General features: G+C 36.7%; 1 protein-coding gene across 2 annotated transcripts in view; it reads left to right on the top strand.

Annotated features, from left to right (window-relative positions):
* Positions 1-16140, top strand: part of PRKD1 (protein kinase D1) — a 121068-nt gene that overhangs the window by 87427 nt on the left and 17501 nt on the right. For both annotated transcript variants that reach the window (XM_069017728.1, XM_069017729.1), the window contains 7 exons: positions 4386-4596; positions 6198-6275; positions 9149-9353; positions 11773-11896; positions 12662-12739; positions 13307-13586; positions 15910-15962. In XM_069017728.1, coding sequence (XP_068873829.1) covers positions 4386-4596; positions 6198-6275; positions 9149-9353; positions 11773-11896; positions 12662-12739; positions 13307-13586; positions 15910-15962 — 1029 coding nt within the window. The remainder of the gene's footprint in view (positions 1-4385; positions 4597-6197; positions 6276-9148; positions 9354-11772; positions 11897-12661; positions 12740-13306; positions 13587-15909; positions 15963-16140) is intronic.

Genomic DNA, 16140 nt, shown 5'->3' with positions numbered 1-16140 from the left:
GTCTGCTGAGCCATTTTTATCTTTGGGGGACTGTCTTCTTCTTGCAATGACTGTACAATGACTTTATGCTTCTGGCTAGTGTAGACAAATTGTTGTGTCTTCTAATAGATTTCAACAAAGCTCACCGGAACTTACATGAGGGGCTTCAGTGCATTCCAAAAATTCAAAGAAAATGAACAAGAACGAGAAACAAGGCATCAGTTAAATAAAAGTCATGAGGAATGCCCCATGTTGGGGAAAGATTGGCACATCTGCCTTCTTGGATTTAAAAAAACCGAACGTTTGTTTGTTTGTTTGTTTTTTCAAAATTAGAGTTATCAAACTATTAAATATTCTCACAGTTAAAGCATAATTGAAGTATCTGGTTGTGATCAGTGTCACTGGTTTGGTTGGACAGTTGAGTATCTGCACATGTTTCTTGGTGTTTGTTGTCACTTGGAAAATCATACTCTTGAGCTGTTAAAGTATTGATTACCTTGCCGGGATGATTGTTCTAAAGGACTGTTTAGTATTTGGAGCTGAGAGGCTGTTAGTTTCCATGGTGTAATCTGGTTAAGCAATCATTTCCTGGGAAGTTTCCAGACTTGCTGAGTCAGTAGTCTGGCTGGCTACCAGGAAAAACTCATTTATCTTTCTAGCAAACCAGGCATGCTAGCTGAAGGGGAAGGTGCTTTGTGGAGGAGATTCTTGCATTTCCAGTGAAAATAGGATAGTTTCTGGTTTCCTGTGCTTTCAGGGGCTTAAAATTGTGGCATATCTGATTCCGGGAGTGCTGGAAGTTAGAGTTGAGGGATCTTGACAGGACTTTTGGACAATATTGGGAGGAGAAGCTTATCTGACAAGAGGGAGGAGATACTCCTCCTAATCTGTCAGTCATCAGAGGTGTGGTGAAGATGCTCCAGCTGCTGCTGCCATGAGTTATCTGTCACCAGTTTCCCTTACCCTCCTACCTTTGAGCAGGACCCAAGGGGCACACTGCCTTTGGCTGGAAGAGGAAGGGTGTGGAGTCAAGCATATCAGGCCAGGAGTGAGACCAGATCCACAAATTCTGATTTCTTTTCTAGCATGGGCTTTACCTCTTGACGTGAAGGCACTGTAAGTTGAGAATTGCTGGTGCATTACATGGTGTGCTATGTTGCTGGCATGTAGCAGCCCAGCGCTTGTAGAATGGCAAAGACAAGCTGAAATACTTTTCTCTGTAAATTGGACTTGAAGACTGACATCTTACAGTAGGTTTTCCATTGTTTTGTCATTTGTTTAGTATCCATTACTGCTTGAGCTGTAGAGAACACTTACGAATTACTAACAGAAACTTACTTAATTGTCTGTTCCGGAACACAACTCGGCAGCCATGTGAAATGAGACTTGAAGTAAATATTTCAGAAATTATAACTGTGCATTGACTAATATAAATTTTGAGAAAAATACCCTACCAAACAACACGACAAAAGCTTTATTAATGGTAACTCTGTTTGATCAAGGTTGATGTTATGGTGAGTAACTGTTTCAGAGTTATCTCAGAAACAATCAACTCAAGCTAGAGCATCTAGAGTTCACTTTTTGTTCAACCTGACATTTTCTCAGAAATACGTACCAGCACATTAAAACTGAAAAATTTGCCAGCAATCTGAGCAAAAAATATAGCAAATAATTTTTCCCACACTTGTACTGTAGCTACTGCACCTGAGATTTGATCAGACATCTAGGTCAGAACCAAAGCTGTAGGGAAGACTGTCTCTCTCTGTTAATCATAACTGCCCAAGATTAGTCTCAGTACATTTCAGCAACACTACTGAAGTTTCTAAAACCTGCAAGGCATTTGGTGAGGAAAACTGGGCCAAAACAGCTTTCTAAAATCCTTTAAGCATGAAGTCACCTAGCTATAAGTAATTTGGACTTTGCTTTTAGCAGTATTCGGTTGCCAAAATATTTTTTGATTAGGCAATAATTTAGAAAATGGAGGCAAAGAGTGATCATAGAAAATAGGTTTAATTTAGATGGTATTAGTCAGGGTTCTAAGAGAGATAAAGTGTTAGATATTTCAATCACTTGTACTGCAGACAAGGGTAAGATTGTCAAGAAATGGCTCTACAGTAAGAATGGTAAGCTGAAATATTAGTTTGTTACAGTGACATAATGAAACCAAGCAATAGAACTCTTTCCCTTAGATATTTGCACTCCTTTTCAATCAAACTTCATTTTAAGAGACTAGCATCACTAGATGCAAAAAGTCCACCAAAGGTCCAGATTCAAGAAAGAGAGAGCATAGTGTTGTGACTAATGCATTGCAAGCAGTGGTTAGAATTAAGGCAAACCCCTTAGGTATTATTTTATTCAAAAAGAAAATATACACATTAAATTGGAGTATGCCACAAGTAAAACTCTTCTTGTGGGCACTGAAGAGCAAACTCAGGGCTAAGTATCTGATCATGGGGTAGGGTTGAGGCTGTAACTTGTAAGGCACTGAACTAGGACTATGAAATAGCATCAGTCTGGACCAAAATTTTTCCTATTCTACACAAGCATAAAACTGAGAGGACTTCATCTCTGTTTCTGGCTGCTCTTTGTGAGCTTTGCCCTGTCCACAAACACTGAGGGCTGTAATTTCTAGGTGGCTCACTCTAGCTGAGCAATGCAGTTTCTGCAGAATATGTGGCTCATTCTTCTGTCCTGATGCTCTTCTGCCTTCTCTTTTACAGGCCTGGTCATGTTGACTTCATAAGACTTAGTGCAATCTGCCTTAGAAATATTAGGCAAATTTTATTGCTAGTTAACAAATATTAAATAAATTTAATCTTAAATTGAGACTAATTAATTGTTTGGGGTTTTTTTTATATGTATAAGTGCTTTACAGAGCATGAAGATTTAAACCTCAGGAAGTAAACCGATAATATCAGAGTATGTACTCAGACTTTTCCAATATTATTTGTGATGAAGAAAAGGCAGATGCTTTCTTATACTTCTTTCAATCTAGTGTCTTTGGTGACCATATGTACCTGGCTCATACAATGTATTTTGCATGTTTTTCTTTTTTTTGAAAGGACTGCATTAGTACAGTTGATCTTTATGCTTCTTGGAAAAGACACCTAATTCTACAGTATAACCAAAAGAATTTATCTTCACGGCAAGAAATCCATATGAACTTTGTAAGGAAGAAATTTTTTTTCAACCTGGCAGATACACTGTGAAGGCAAAGCCTGGAACTAATTCCATAGGTTCTTCTGCCATTAAAATGACTTTTCAATCCTTCTTTACTCCAAAAGTCTCAGACAGAAGCATAAAAAAGTTTATTTTTCTATATTTTTGTGACTGGGAAATAGTAATCAGTCAGCCTTCTCAGATGGAGGATTTCCTATAGCATTATGTGTTTGAGTCTAAGCAGTGTTTCAAGTTAATATCTGTCTGAAGCTTCAGCTACTACAGTTTTTGAACAGTGCAGGCTCACTCTGAATGATTTGTTTTCCAGCCTTCAGTTATCAGATTATTTTCAGATGATAGTGAGAAGGTACTGAGTTTTAAATAATCAAGCTGCATTTTCTCACTTTTTTTTCTCCTTTCGATGTTAATTTTGAGTGCAGTTTGGTTGTTTCCCAAGGGCGAGTATTAGGAGAAAGCAGTTTTCTAGGTGAGTTGTTTTCTGGGTTAATTATCATATATACATCTAGATGAATTTAGTAGAGAAAATAAGGTAACTTTTCTTCCAGAAATTCTCTGGATTTTCATACCTTAGACTGTGTGTCTCACTTCATATATAAATACTAGGTATTTAAATGTGTGTGCGTGTGTGTATATATATATGTGTGTGTGTGTGTGTGTGTGTGTATATGTATATATGCATGCACACACACATTTACATACCTATTGAGATCTATTGTGCATAATCTAAATGTGGTAGGCTTAGCGATAGCAAAAATTATAAATAAAGGGGATGGAAAATACTAATAGTTTTTCTATCATTAGCCTCCATGCACATAGAATAAAGGAATAATTTTCTTAAAGTTTATTCAAAAAATACAGCCTTTCAAAGGTACTTTTGATGTTAAACAGAAAATAAGAGGTAAAAATGATTTTTTTTAATGAGAATGTACAATGCTTTTCTGAGAAATTTTAATGAGCATTTTAATTCTGATTAATAATTTTTTTTAAATAAAAGCCTGTTTCAGTCACAGTATGAAGTGTATGATAGTAGTGTTGGCAAAGGTGTTGTTCAGTACCATTCACATTTTTCAAAAGTAGTCTGAGAGGGGCATGATGCATGCTCTGTTAGTGTTTAAAGGCACTTACATGACTTTTTATGACATATGACAGTTATTCAAGTGAGGGAATATATGAAAATGATATTCTTTTAGAAATGAATACAAAACTCCTTTTTATGTATTTTACAGCAAAAGACACCATCAGAATCATACACTGGGCGAGAGAAGAGGTCGAATTCACAGTCCTACATTGGACGACCTATTCAACTAGACAAGATTTTACTGTCCAAGGTTAAAGTGCCTCACACTTTTGTCATCCACTCCTACACACGTCCAACAGTTTGCCAGTACTGCAAGAAGCTTCTCAAAGGGCTTTTTAGACAGGGTTTGCAGTGCAAAGGTAAGCAAATGTGCTTTAGGAACATAAAAGCTGAGCATAATAAAATTAATAAATTAGTGTTTGAGTGGTTACTGTGTAGCTTTATTCCTTACTAAACTATCTACATGTAGGCACATGTACAATTACATTGGATTAAGCTGCAGTCAAAATTGCGGTAATTGGTGTTCTGTAGGAGTTGGCTGCATGGCTGTTCATTCTTATCCTTTGGTGTATGTGCAGTAGCTCACATTTTTCATTCAGGTGTAAATGATCTTGTATTTGGCATAGGTGAACCTGTGCTTACAGCAGAATAGTTACTGTATTCTTATATATTTTTATTGTTTTCAAGCTTCAAAGTCCTGTGTGTGAATTGAAGCATATGCCTGAGCCTCAGCAGTTCAGCATTTTGGGGAAGTTCTAATGGAAGTAAAATAAGATGGGCTTATATGAGAATTTAAACCCACATTTTTTTGGTGTGACTAATGTGCTCTCAAGTCTCATGGCATTGAATACCTCAGTAGGTGTTGAAGTGAGTCAGGCCCCTTGGATCATAGCCTAGAATCCTGGCTCACCTTAGCCTGTTAATACAAAGCATTGTGCATGCTATGAGGTTGGATTGTTGGCTAATGGATGCTTAAAATTACCTTCCTTCTATTACAATAAATAATTATCATAAAATTAATCAGTATACTTTGTGCTGCTTCTTTGAACTCTGCAAAACTTCAAAGTTGCATTTGTTTAACTTAAAGTGTGATTCTGATACAATTTAACTAAAGCAAAATATCAAGGCATCACCTGTTTCAGTTCATTTTGAATCCTGGTGACCCGAGAAAATATTAACCTAATTAAAAAAAGAAAATTCAATTATCTGTAGTTTGGCACTGCAGTACCTCTAGTTGGTTTTTGGATCAATCTTAAATAATTACAAGGATATAGACAACCTTAGTATATTTTTTCCTTCCTGACTCTTTGCTTTTCCTGGTGTAAGTTACAGCTCTTAGTTTAAGTAAAATGTGTTCATCAGCCAAAAGAAAATAGTTCACATGGCATCTAATGAAGTGCTATGTACACAAATGAAAGAAGTGAAAAAAGTATTTCAAAAATAGGTGGACTGAAGGAACCTGCAGTTCCAAGCTGTCTAGAAGTTGCCTTGAGATGTAAAGAACAAATATTTTCTCACTTAAAATTGTTGGCTAGGGTTCTCCTGTTTCAATTTTCAATCATCAGTATTTGATATGTAGTCAGTCTCTTCAACTGCAGCTGATACACTGCAGCCCATTCTGCTTCTTTCATTGGAAAAGCAGCTCTGGCTTTGCAGCCAAGCACTTGTGTCCCCTCATCACTCCCCTAGATGAGTTGAGCACCACTTTGGCTGCAGTAGTGCCGCTCCACCCAGATACCCTTGGAAATGCTTTTTTTCCCCCCTCAGAAACATGCTCCTAGCATCTTCATCCTGTCCCTTCCACTGACAGGCAGCGTGCAGCCTGGCTAGCGGACCCTCTCTGGGCATATGACTTGGATTAATAAAATGATAGGGCTTGACTTCTATAGGCTGATAGCAGGAAAAAGTAAAAATGTGTCACAGAAAAATAATTTGGCTGTATCCCTTTTTTACTTAACAGACTGTAGATTCAACTGTCACAAACGCTGTGCTCCTAAAGTGCCAAATAACTGCCTGGGGGAAGTTGCCATTAATGGAGGTAAGTTGCATTAACAGTTGTTCCTGTCATTGTTTAAACCATCAGTTAAGTAAAAGAGAAATATAAAACTGTGACGTGTACAAACACACGTTTTTCCATTATTTGGGAGTGGCCTTTCCTCTGCAATATTTCTGTTGTATGTTGAAGATGAAGTGTGGGAGGAACGCTGCGAGTGGCTCGTACACCATCAGTTGGTGGTGTGTTTCTTCCAAATAGGCAGCACTGCTAGACAGGCTGAGCTGTGCCACAGACGTGATGTCAGCAGCAAAATGGCCCTGTGATAAAGCCAAAAGCCACATGTGAGAAGTTGGCACTCACCTATAAGAAGCACAAAATTGTGAGGGGAGAAAAAAGTGGTTATGGATAATCTTCCTGAGAAGGAAAAGTGTACCTAGAAGAACTAGAAATGCCCTTCAGGAAAAATTCCACCGTTTACTGACGGCATAAAACTAATCATACCAGTTGCCAGAAATCAAGTCTTGACTGTCCTCCAATTTTCCCATGCATGTGCTGCTGGTTTTGTGTTAAGTATAGGGGTGTATGGGGTAGGCTTGACAGACGGTACTAGAGGAAAAAGGAGTGGTTGTAGATGAGTTGTTGATTGCCTTGAAAATGTCACTTTCCTGTGTGATAAGGGAATGAGAAGTGTGGTGAAGTGCTCAGTTTCTGATGAATATTACTGTGTTAAGTTGTCAGCCTAAACTGCTTCTGCGGTTAATAAAGTATTACCTTATGATGTATTCTTTTTCATTTAAACCAATGATCTACTTTATTGAAGACATATCAAGAATTTACAAAATTAGGAATGCTAACTAATATTTTTCATAGCATTTCTCATAGTAGTGTTTCTGTATCATTACTAAGTTTTTATGTTTAATAGGAAAATTACTACAGACACTAAGTATCCCACTTGAAATGTGACAAGGTGCATGATTTCCTGGAAAATAGATGATGTGTTCCTATTGAATGTCCTTTCTGATGGACCTCTCACAGGACTCTTGGAACCACTATTATTTTTTCTTTTTTTAAATCTTGCACCATTTATACCTCACTTGACCATTAATGATCCTACAACACAACTATTTCTTCAGGAGTGTGAGTAATACTGCCAATGGTAAATTGTGGTTTGGTTTTCAAAAGCTAAAATATACACCATGATGTGTTAATTCCATTGATAGCAGTGTAAAGTTTTCCCTGAGATTTGCAGTCAGAGAAATTAACTAAATATGCTTATAAATGATAAACTTTTTCCTGCATAGATGCGGTTTTAGAGAGGAGTGATTGATCTAAAGTGCTGTGAGAAGACAGGAAGGGATGTAAACTTTGCTTCTGCACAACTGAACTACATGAGCAAAATTTATATTTGTTTCTGAATTACTCTTCCAAATTCCCTCTTTCCATCTAAGGCAGCTTTGTTTCATCCCTCCAACACACCCCCTCTGCTCTCTCCCTACCTTTGCTTCACAAGCAACATGCTACTTTTATTTGGACTTTCCTCCTTACATGTGAATCTGATGCTGGGCTAGTGGGAAGTGATAGTTTGTCTCAGGAAAGCTTGTGTAGAGTCACTTGGGGTGAGAACACATATTCTGGGCTTACTCCAAGTATATTCCTTGAAGATTGCAATCTCAAAATGTATAGAATATGGCTTTTTTTTACACACCACGTAATATTCGTAGTATGGTATACATAGAATCCTCATAGAACCCTGAATTGTGTGTCCTGAATGACTGATAGAGGATCCTCAGGATTTTCAAAGTCAATTTCATCCTGTATGTCATTTGTATTTTCACAGTAATTTGGTTGACATTATTTCAAAACTTAATAAACAAAATACAATATCTGTCATCTTGTCCATCTGCTGTGTGATGCATCTTCCCTAAAATAGTAAGTGAAAGAAGAGCTGAAGCAATGAAATTCCAAGCATGGTGTCATTAGTAAATGCATTATATACTAAATGTAAGGAGTTATTTTTAACTGATTGTAGGTTTATTAAAAATAGAGATTTTAAAAGTGTTGTAGAAATAGGAAAGATAGAGCCTTGCACTGAGAAGTATCATTCATGACTGAATGACTGGTTCTGCTAGAGATGAAATGTGTCTCTTAATCACACATCAGTAATTTATATCCAAATATCTTAAAGACTACTGTACATGAAAACAAACTTTTCAGCTGTGCACTTCTAATTTCAGTGAAATGCCATCAATTCCAAACATTGTGCTGTCCGACAATTCAATATGCTTTTTCTTGTGGTACATTGCCTACATTGACTGTCAAGACCCTTACTCCACACAATTAGACAAAAGTTGCTAGGAGAAGCTATTCGATGAGTTCAATGTGATTTTAACCTTATTTCAAATTTCTGAAACACTACAACATCTGAGGAAAAACTAATGCTGTCTTTACCCTCTGGCTGGACTAATGATTTTGTATTCCAGATAAATCCATTCACAAGCAACAATGCAATGAAAAATTGTTTCTTACTTTGATCTTGCTTAGGCGTATCTAACTTGGAAACCGGAAGGTTTAATATAATTTAAATATAAGCTGGATGATGCTATTAATGCTATGCCACAGTCAACTAAGTTAAATCCCAAGTCTTTGGTTTTGGTGCTTATTTAGTATTTCTTTTCTAATGGCAGGGAACATTGTTTCAGTGGTATTGATTATTGTGCTTCTTTGTGCAGACTTCATAGAAAATACTGTTCCTGTGCAAAGGAACATTCAGTTCATATAAGTAATTTTCTACTTACATTGTCTAGGCAATGGACTTCCAAAGAGAACTGGAGTTTTTTGAAACTTAAAATGTGCCAGGATGTTGTACTTGGAGTATTGTATGTTTTCAGATAATAACTTGAGAAATGATATTCCAGACCTTCTTAGTCCTGGGGCTGAGTCTGATGTGGTCATGGAAGAAGGGAGTGATGACAACGACAGTGAAAGAAACAGTGGCTTTATAGATGACATGGAAGAATCTATGGCTCATGATTCAGAGATGTCAATGACAGGATGCCATAGTGACAGTGGAGAAATGCAGGATGCTGATCTGGATCACGATGAATCTAACAGGATGATCAGGTGAGCTGGGGGGAGTGAGTGTACCTTCCATCTTTCTTTGTATTTATTTGTACGTAGCATATCTAGGGCTCAAGGGGGAATCTACATGGGCACTATTCTCACTCATTTAGAATGGGGAGTGCTGGTGAAATGTTGTGGTTTTGAGACTGCAGTGAGAATGCTTCACTGATCATATGTATTAGTAATTTAAGAGAAGCCTTATTGTCAAGTTGAAGTAGCATGTGAAAACTGATGCAAAAGTAGTTCTTGCAGGTCTGTTCTCATGAAAATGATGTGAAACTATTTGTGCATAAGCAATAGTAAACTATTTATTTATTTATTGTTTACTTATTTTTGAAGCCATTCTTTCCCTGGCTTAACAGTGCAATGCCGGGTCATTTAAATAAATGAACAAACAAAATGAGTAAGTAGCTATGGTGTGATCAGATCTAGATCTGTTTGTATTTTTAGATGCCTTTAGAAAAAAGGAAAGTTTGACAAACTTAAAGTAGTAATTTGAAACAAGTTACAAAATAGATTAGTGCTTTGAAATGACTGCTTGGGAAGGAAAAGAGGAACTGAGTTGTGCAACGTACCTCAGAAGTGTATCAAGAGAAGAAACATTATTCACTTATTGGAACTGTCTGAATAGCAGGGAAAAAGTAGGGATTATTCATTGTCAGGGAACCTAAAATGAATAAAGGTAATTTCAGCTGTAATTTCCTAGAGGCATCTAGGAAATCTGATGGATCTATACCTTTAAGAATCATAAAACATGTTTCTTTTACAGGTCTGTTTGACCTGCAATTTCTTCTTTTATTTTGCTTGTTGGGAGTCTCTTTCAGTAATATGTTCCCCTTATTTCTGTGTTACTGTCATACACCCATTGCACTAATAGAAAGCAATCCATTTCAACAATATGCAGTTTTACTTCATGCAGCAGTGACCTACTGTCATCTTTGTCTGCATAGATACGATGTGTATGATGTATATGTGTACCTTGTATTATTGGAATATGAGCCTGTGCTTAGATGACAAAATCATTGTCACAGAACATTTTAAGTTTCCAAGTTTTATTAAGTGGACAGCCCTGCAAGTTTTCAAAATAAAAATATCCAGTTGTGCTAATAAAATATTTATAACTAAGGTACATGTTTTCCTTATTTAAGGGATATTCCTGTGTTTCCAATAGTACCTCTCCTCAGTTATTTCTAAGGGTAGTTTCCATAATCCATGGATATTTTTTAAGTCTATTTGCCTATAAAAGGCAAATAAAAAGTAAACCTTTTGTCAGTACAGATAAGAATAGCTAAATAGGAACTGCAGATGGTTTGATCATTTTTAGGCAGAAAAGAGATGTTAACTTTATGTAACATATATACTTAGTTAAACTTTCAGACAGCACTTTCTTCATTTTGATGGGAAACTACCAATTCATAAAACTTATTTCCAGAATGCATTACAGTGAAGCAGGGCCATCTGCAGACATATACAGTCACAACAACTTTGGGAACTTAACATATTATTCTTTTCCTAAACACTATCAGCCCTTTTTTGTTGCAGTTGTTGCACCAATAAGTTTGCTAGCGGGGCAGAATACAAGAGCAGTGTTGTGCTCTGTTTTCACATACAATGCAGCATCACTGTTTAAATTTCTGCCAGAAATAACTAAGCATTCATATTTAGGATTGAAGCGGATTGAGTCCATATTCCATTACACAGAATCTGCTTTCGGGATTGTTAACTCTAACAGCAAGGAAGATGGGCTAGTTTGCTTCTGGTTACTACCAGATTTTTCCAGACAGTGCTGTCAGGCATGCTGTCACATTCCCATGCCTTCCCAAATTGCTGTGTGTCAGCTGAATGATAAAAGTTTCAGTGTGCGTACCCCACAAGGCAATAGTGTTTCACGTTAAATCTTTGAGGGTAGAATAACTTAAACCTCTTTTCTCTGAGAGGTTTCAGCAGATTCTCTGCTGTGCCTGTCCAGGGTGTGTGCAGCTGGGCACATTTTCTATTCTGTAAACTGTCATCATTCCACTGTGTGTTTGAACCCAAGCAAGATCACAGGACAGTAATCTGAGGGACAGTGTTAGATTATGAGAGATTAAAGATCAATACTGCTCTGAATCGTACTAGTTATTTGCCCATTTTCTTAGCTCATCTTTAGAAATACATTTGGAAGAGTGTGTGTAGGCCTTCAGAAGGTCTCTGACATTCTCATGGTATAGCATTACAAACTATTTTTCTTTGTAATCTCAAAATATTTGGAATGACAAAACAAAATTGTATGCAAACCAGATCTGCTAGTGATGATAAAAATAAATGTGGATTGTGTGTGTGTGTGTATGTATACATATATTCTGATTTTAAAGATTTTTTTTTTCTTTTTGTCCAAAGTTATCTTCTTTTTAAAAGCCTCTAATGATTTATTCTTAAGCCCTTCAACCAGCAACAATATTCCATTAATGAGAGTGGTACAGTCTGTGAAGCACACAAAACGGAGAAGTAGCACAGTAATGAAGGAGGGTTGGATGGTTCACTATACAAGCAAGGACACACTGGTAAGAGTTGTTATGGAAGACCTGTCTTCCAGCACATGTTATGTTATAGTACAGAGTCAAATTCCAGCAATACTCTGATAATTTACAGACACTCATGTAACGCAATTTTTTGCAATTTTGGTGATTCCTAAAGTCCCAATTCTTATCATAACTAAGACTGGCACTGCTTGTAAGAACAGTAGACAGTTAAAACACGCAAAAACCATCTGATTATATCTGTTGCATTATCATAGGCAGCCAAATGTAGTCATTTTGAAGGAAGTGAAACATAACATTGAGGGGTTCTGTAAGGTAGCTTTACCTTCCAGCTACACTCTCCCTGATACTGGCAGTTGAATTGAGACTTTTGTAGAGTAGATTTAGTGTAGAAAAAGGCTATTTTCATTCCAACCTGCTAAAACATGAATAAAGCCTTCAGTATGTGAGCTTCAAAAGTGAACTGGGGTGTTACAAGGGATACAAAAAGAAATTGTAATTGCTTTAGGATCATATATATCAGCAAATTGTGCTGAATGTTATGCAGACATCAAAATGACATTTTAAATTTTTAAAACTTGTACATTTTAACAGAGCTGTTACTGAAACAGCAGAGCATAATAAGAGCTCTATAGTTTCTAAATTCAATTCTAAAGTCTTCATTAAAATCTTGTAATAGCAATTGGGTCTTTATCGTTCACAGTACATCTCTTCAAACTAAAGAAACATTTTGGCAGTGGTGCTTTTGTGAAATGAACATTTCATTAATTTGCTTGTTTTTCATTGCAGAGAAAGCGACACTACTGGAGGCTGGACAGCAAATGCATTACACTTTTTCAAAATGATACTGGAAGCAAATATTACAAAGTAAGGAATATTTTCCAACCTCTTTTTATACCAGCAGAATGTAAAGACTAAATTTCTAAATTGATGCTTACTAAAAGTACAACAATAGTATAACTTCTATCTAGGTTTTGGTCTGTTGGTTTTTTTTCTCATTATTTAAGCTGCATATGTGTGTTCTGCCTTTCACAAATAAGTCTGATCAGCAAGGTGTCAGCTAACAAGGACCTATAAAATATGTGTTGTGGGAATGAAAAATTTTTATATGAGAAGTCAACAGGGTTTTATTTTCTAATGGAGTTTTCTTGATATATGGATGGCCCTGTTGTTTTCTGAAGGAACCTCTCTACTCTCTGATAAATTCAGTTAAATAATTAAAGTTCTAGTTAGTCTTGGACAGAAACATTTAGTATTTTACTATCAACAGTCTTCTGTGTCACAGAGTTTCAGGTTACAAGAGCCTTTTTGTTTGTACAAGAAGCATGGTAAAAGGCAACAGTTGATATAATAAACTAATCAAATAAAGTTCATGCTTAAGTTTTATATATTGATAATCTTTACACAGAAAATAAAATAGTTTTTTCATTTTAGGAAATCCCATTGTCTGAAATTTTGTCTCTGGAACCTGCAAAAACTTTCACTTTGCTGCCTCAAGGAGCCAATGCTCATTGTTTTGAAATAAGCACAGCAAATATAGTCTATTATGTTGGAGAAAACATAGACAACCTCTCAAGCGTTCCACTGAATAACAGTGTTATCAGTAGTGGTGTTGGCATTGATGTGGCACGAATGTGGGAGATGGCAATCCAGCACGCCCTGATGCCTGTCATCCCTAAAGGGGCATCAACTGGGTCAGGACCCAGCCTGCACAGTAAGTCTGTTCATTACCTCCATTTCAGATAAGTAGAATCACATCTCAAATGACACTGCTCAGTCTTCTGCCACATTGAAAGGATGTATTGCACAACTGGTAAAGGCTATTCTGTCATGGCTTATCACTTGTCTTCCATATTAATTTAAACACCTCAGTTTCCTATCCATGTGTTTACAGTTTATAGTAGGACATCTGTATTAATATACAAGATGCAGATATTTTAGTGAGAAAATAGTTATGAAATTAGTAAGGCTTCTAATTCAAATTTGCATTGCTGGTGTGAGAAATGGCCTCCTTGTGCAGCGGGATGAAGTTTTCTGAGCTCCAGTTCCGAACTGATAGATTTTTTTTTTTTTTTCCCATCCTGACTGTAATTTATGTTTCTAGCTGTCTGCAGAAGCAGCTCTTCACTCTTTGGGCCACTGCAGCATATATGATTTGCTCCCTTTCATCATATTTGGCTATACAGGTGCCTGAAACATTGTCCCATGCTGAGATGAAAAGAGCTCAAGTGTGAAGAACAGCTAATCTAAGCACAACAAGGCATGTGTGTTATCCAGGACCAAAAGGACTGAATATATCTTTGCTTCCAGTTTACATACCTTTGTGTAATTCTCTAGCAAAGGTGACAGTTTATGTAAACCAAATACGAGACCTGTTTAAATCTAGCTTGGGTACTGATACAGAGCAAACAATTCCCCAGTACTGGCCATGTGCTGCTGTGGTTGCTCTGTACTTCTGTTCAGCCTAGTCAGTGTAAAGAGAATTTGAATATGTCTACACAATTTGGATTAGACTTTTTGTTGTAATATACACCCACTTTAGCACTTGACATCTGGATGCTATTAAGGCAGCATAAAATGCTAATGAGACCACAAGCCCTTCAGAAACCAAGTAATACAACAGGCTGTGGCATTGTATCTCCAGGCACAACAGCTCACATATCAGATTAGATCAGCAATGTCCTTTGCTTTCTCGACTGGGATCCTGTATAAAATAGTGTCAAATTCTGGATGTCATTTCCATCAGACTAGTTGCCTAGTGCCCCTGGTTTGAGTCCAGTGTAGCCAAACAAATCACCTAAAATGCTGGACTGGGCATGACAGCTGTCTTCTCTCCCTCTTGGGAAGTTTGAAAAATTTCTTCATAAGTTAGTCGTTATCTTTGGGTTATACGTGCAAAAATTAAGGTTATCTGAGACCTTTAGAACAATTTTGTGTGGACAGTGAGAATGATAGCACCCTTCTTTCTTTTGCTCAAAGTCCAAGAATTGTCCATGTCTTTGTCCTTATTTCATGTAAACACAGCAGTACATATATTTGAAAACAAATTGGCAATGATAAAAAAGCCTCTCTATAACAAACATTCTATGCCAAAAGCAGTCTTCCTAAGGAAAGGGAATAAGCCATGTGAAGCAGAAATTACTCATGTTACATACTGCACCTGGGATTGGTACTGATGGGTAGTAGCAAGTATCTTCAGTGTGTGATACAGGCCTTATAGTAGGGGACACTGGTTTCAAAATTTTTACTTGAACAAATGGAAAGTCAGCATGAATGGGGTCCTACACAGAAGTAGGAGGCAGAAGTGACAATGTTCTGAGGAAGCATTCTTTCCTTCCCAAAGTATTGTCTGTGTAATGCAGTTAGCAGTAGGCATATTCTGAATTTTTACTGAACCCCTCAGTAAGTTTGCAGTTCAAAATGCTTATGACATGCTTATGGCATCCTAAGCTCTGAACTGATAGAAGTTGGATCTGGTGTTTGTTGTCTTAAAACACAAGTGCAAGATTTTGTTTCCATTATGTCTGTTTTAATTTTTAAGTTTTTAATAATGTCTGTTAAGCCAGTTGAAATGGGTATTACTTGTAACAGAATGCAGTCTAATTTGAATGTGTATTTGCCTTCATCTGAATAACATCAAATATGTTGTAGGTGACTAAATAAATCAACATTATTATTAAATCCACTAAATAAAACCAGTTTAGTTGCAGTTGTTACTTGTATGAGGTACAAAGCCTCAAAACAGAATGGAAAAAAGCAATAAGAATCTTATAAATGGGAATTATGAGACTTCACTATTAAGAAAATATTGAATTGTATAATTCTGTTTTTTTTCTACACTGCAAAACTGTTGGTCACTTCATATATTTGTGGGCTGGTATAATTTTATATTAGCTGGTAGACAAGCAAGCTGACCTAATTGGTCCAATTTCTAGAGCTGTCAGTAGATACTGATGTAATGTGAATGTCATTTCCTATTACAACATGTTTGGACTAAAAGCACAGCAATCTAAAGTATATTTTGCTTTCTTCCCCAGGGGATATATCCATCAGTATTTCTGTGTCAAACTGCCAAGTCCAAGAAAATGTGGTGAGTGTTCTCTGTATGCTGGTGCTAGACATGCTATGATTAAGCTTGCAAAGTCATTAATCTGTTTTTCAAGAGGAATGTTAGGGGAGTTCCCATCAGCCATTTCTCATTTACTTTGAAGAAATTAACAAACAATTAGCTTTTTTAACTTTTGACAAAAACCATCTTTGTGGCACCT

This window comes from Aphelocoma coerulescens, chromosome 5 (genome assembly GCF_041296385.1).
Source record: "Aphelocoma coerulescens isolate FSJ_1873_10779 chromosome 5, UR_Acoe_1.0, whole genome shotgun sequence".
Classification (NCBI taxonomy): Eukaryota; Metazoa; Chordata; class Aves; order Passeriformes; family Corvidae; genus Aphelocoma; species Aphelocoma coerulescens.
Note: the sequence above shows the minus strand (reverse complement) of the source record. Positions and strands in the feature narration are given on the sequence as shown.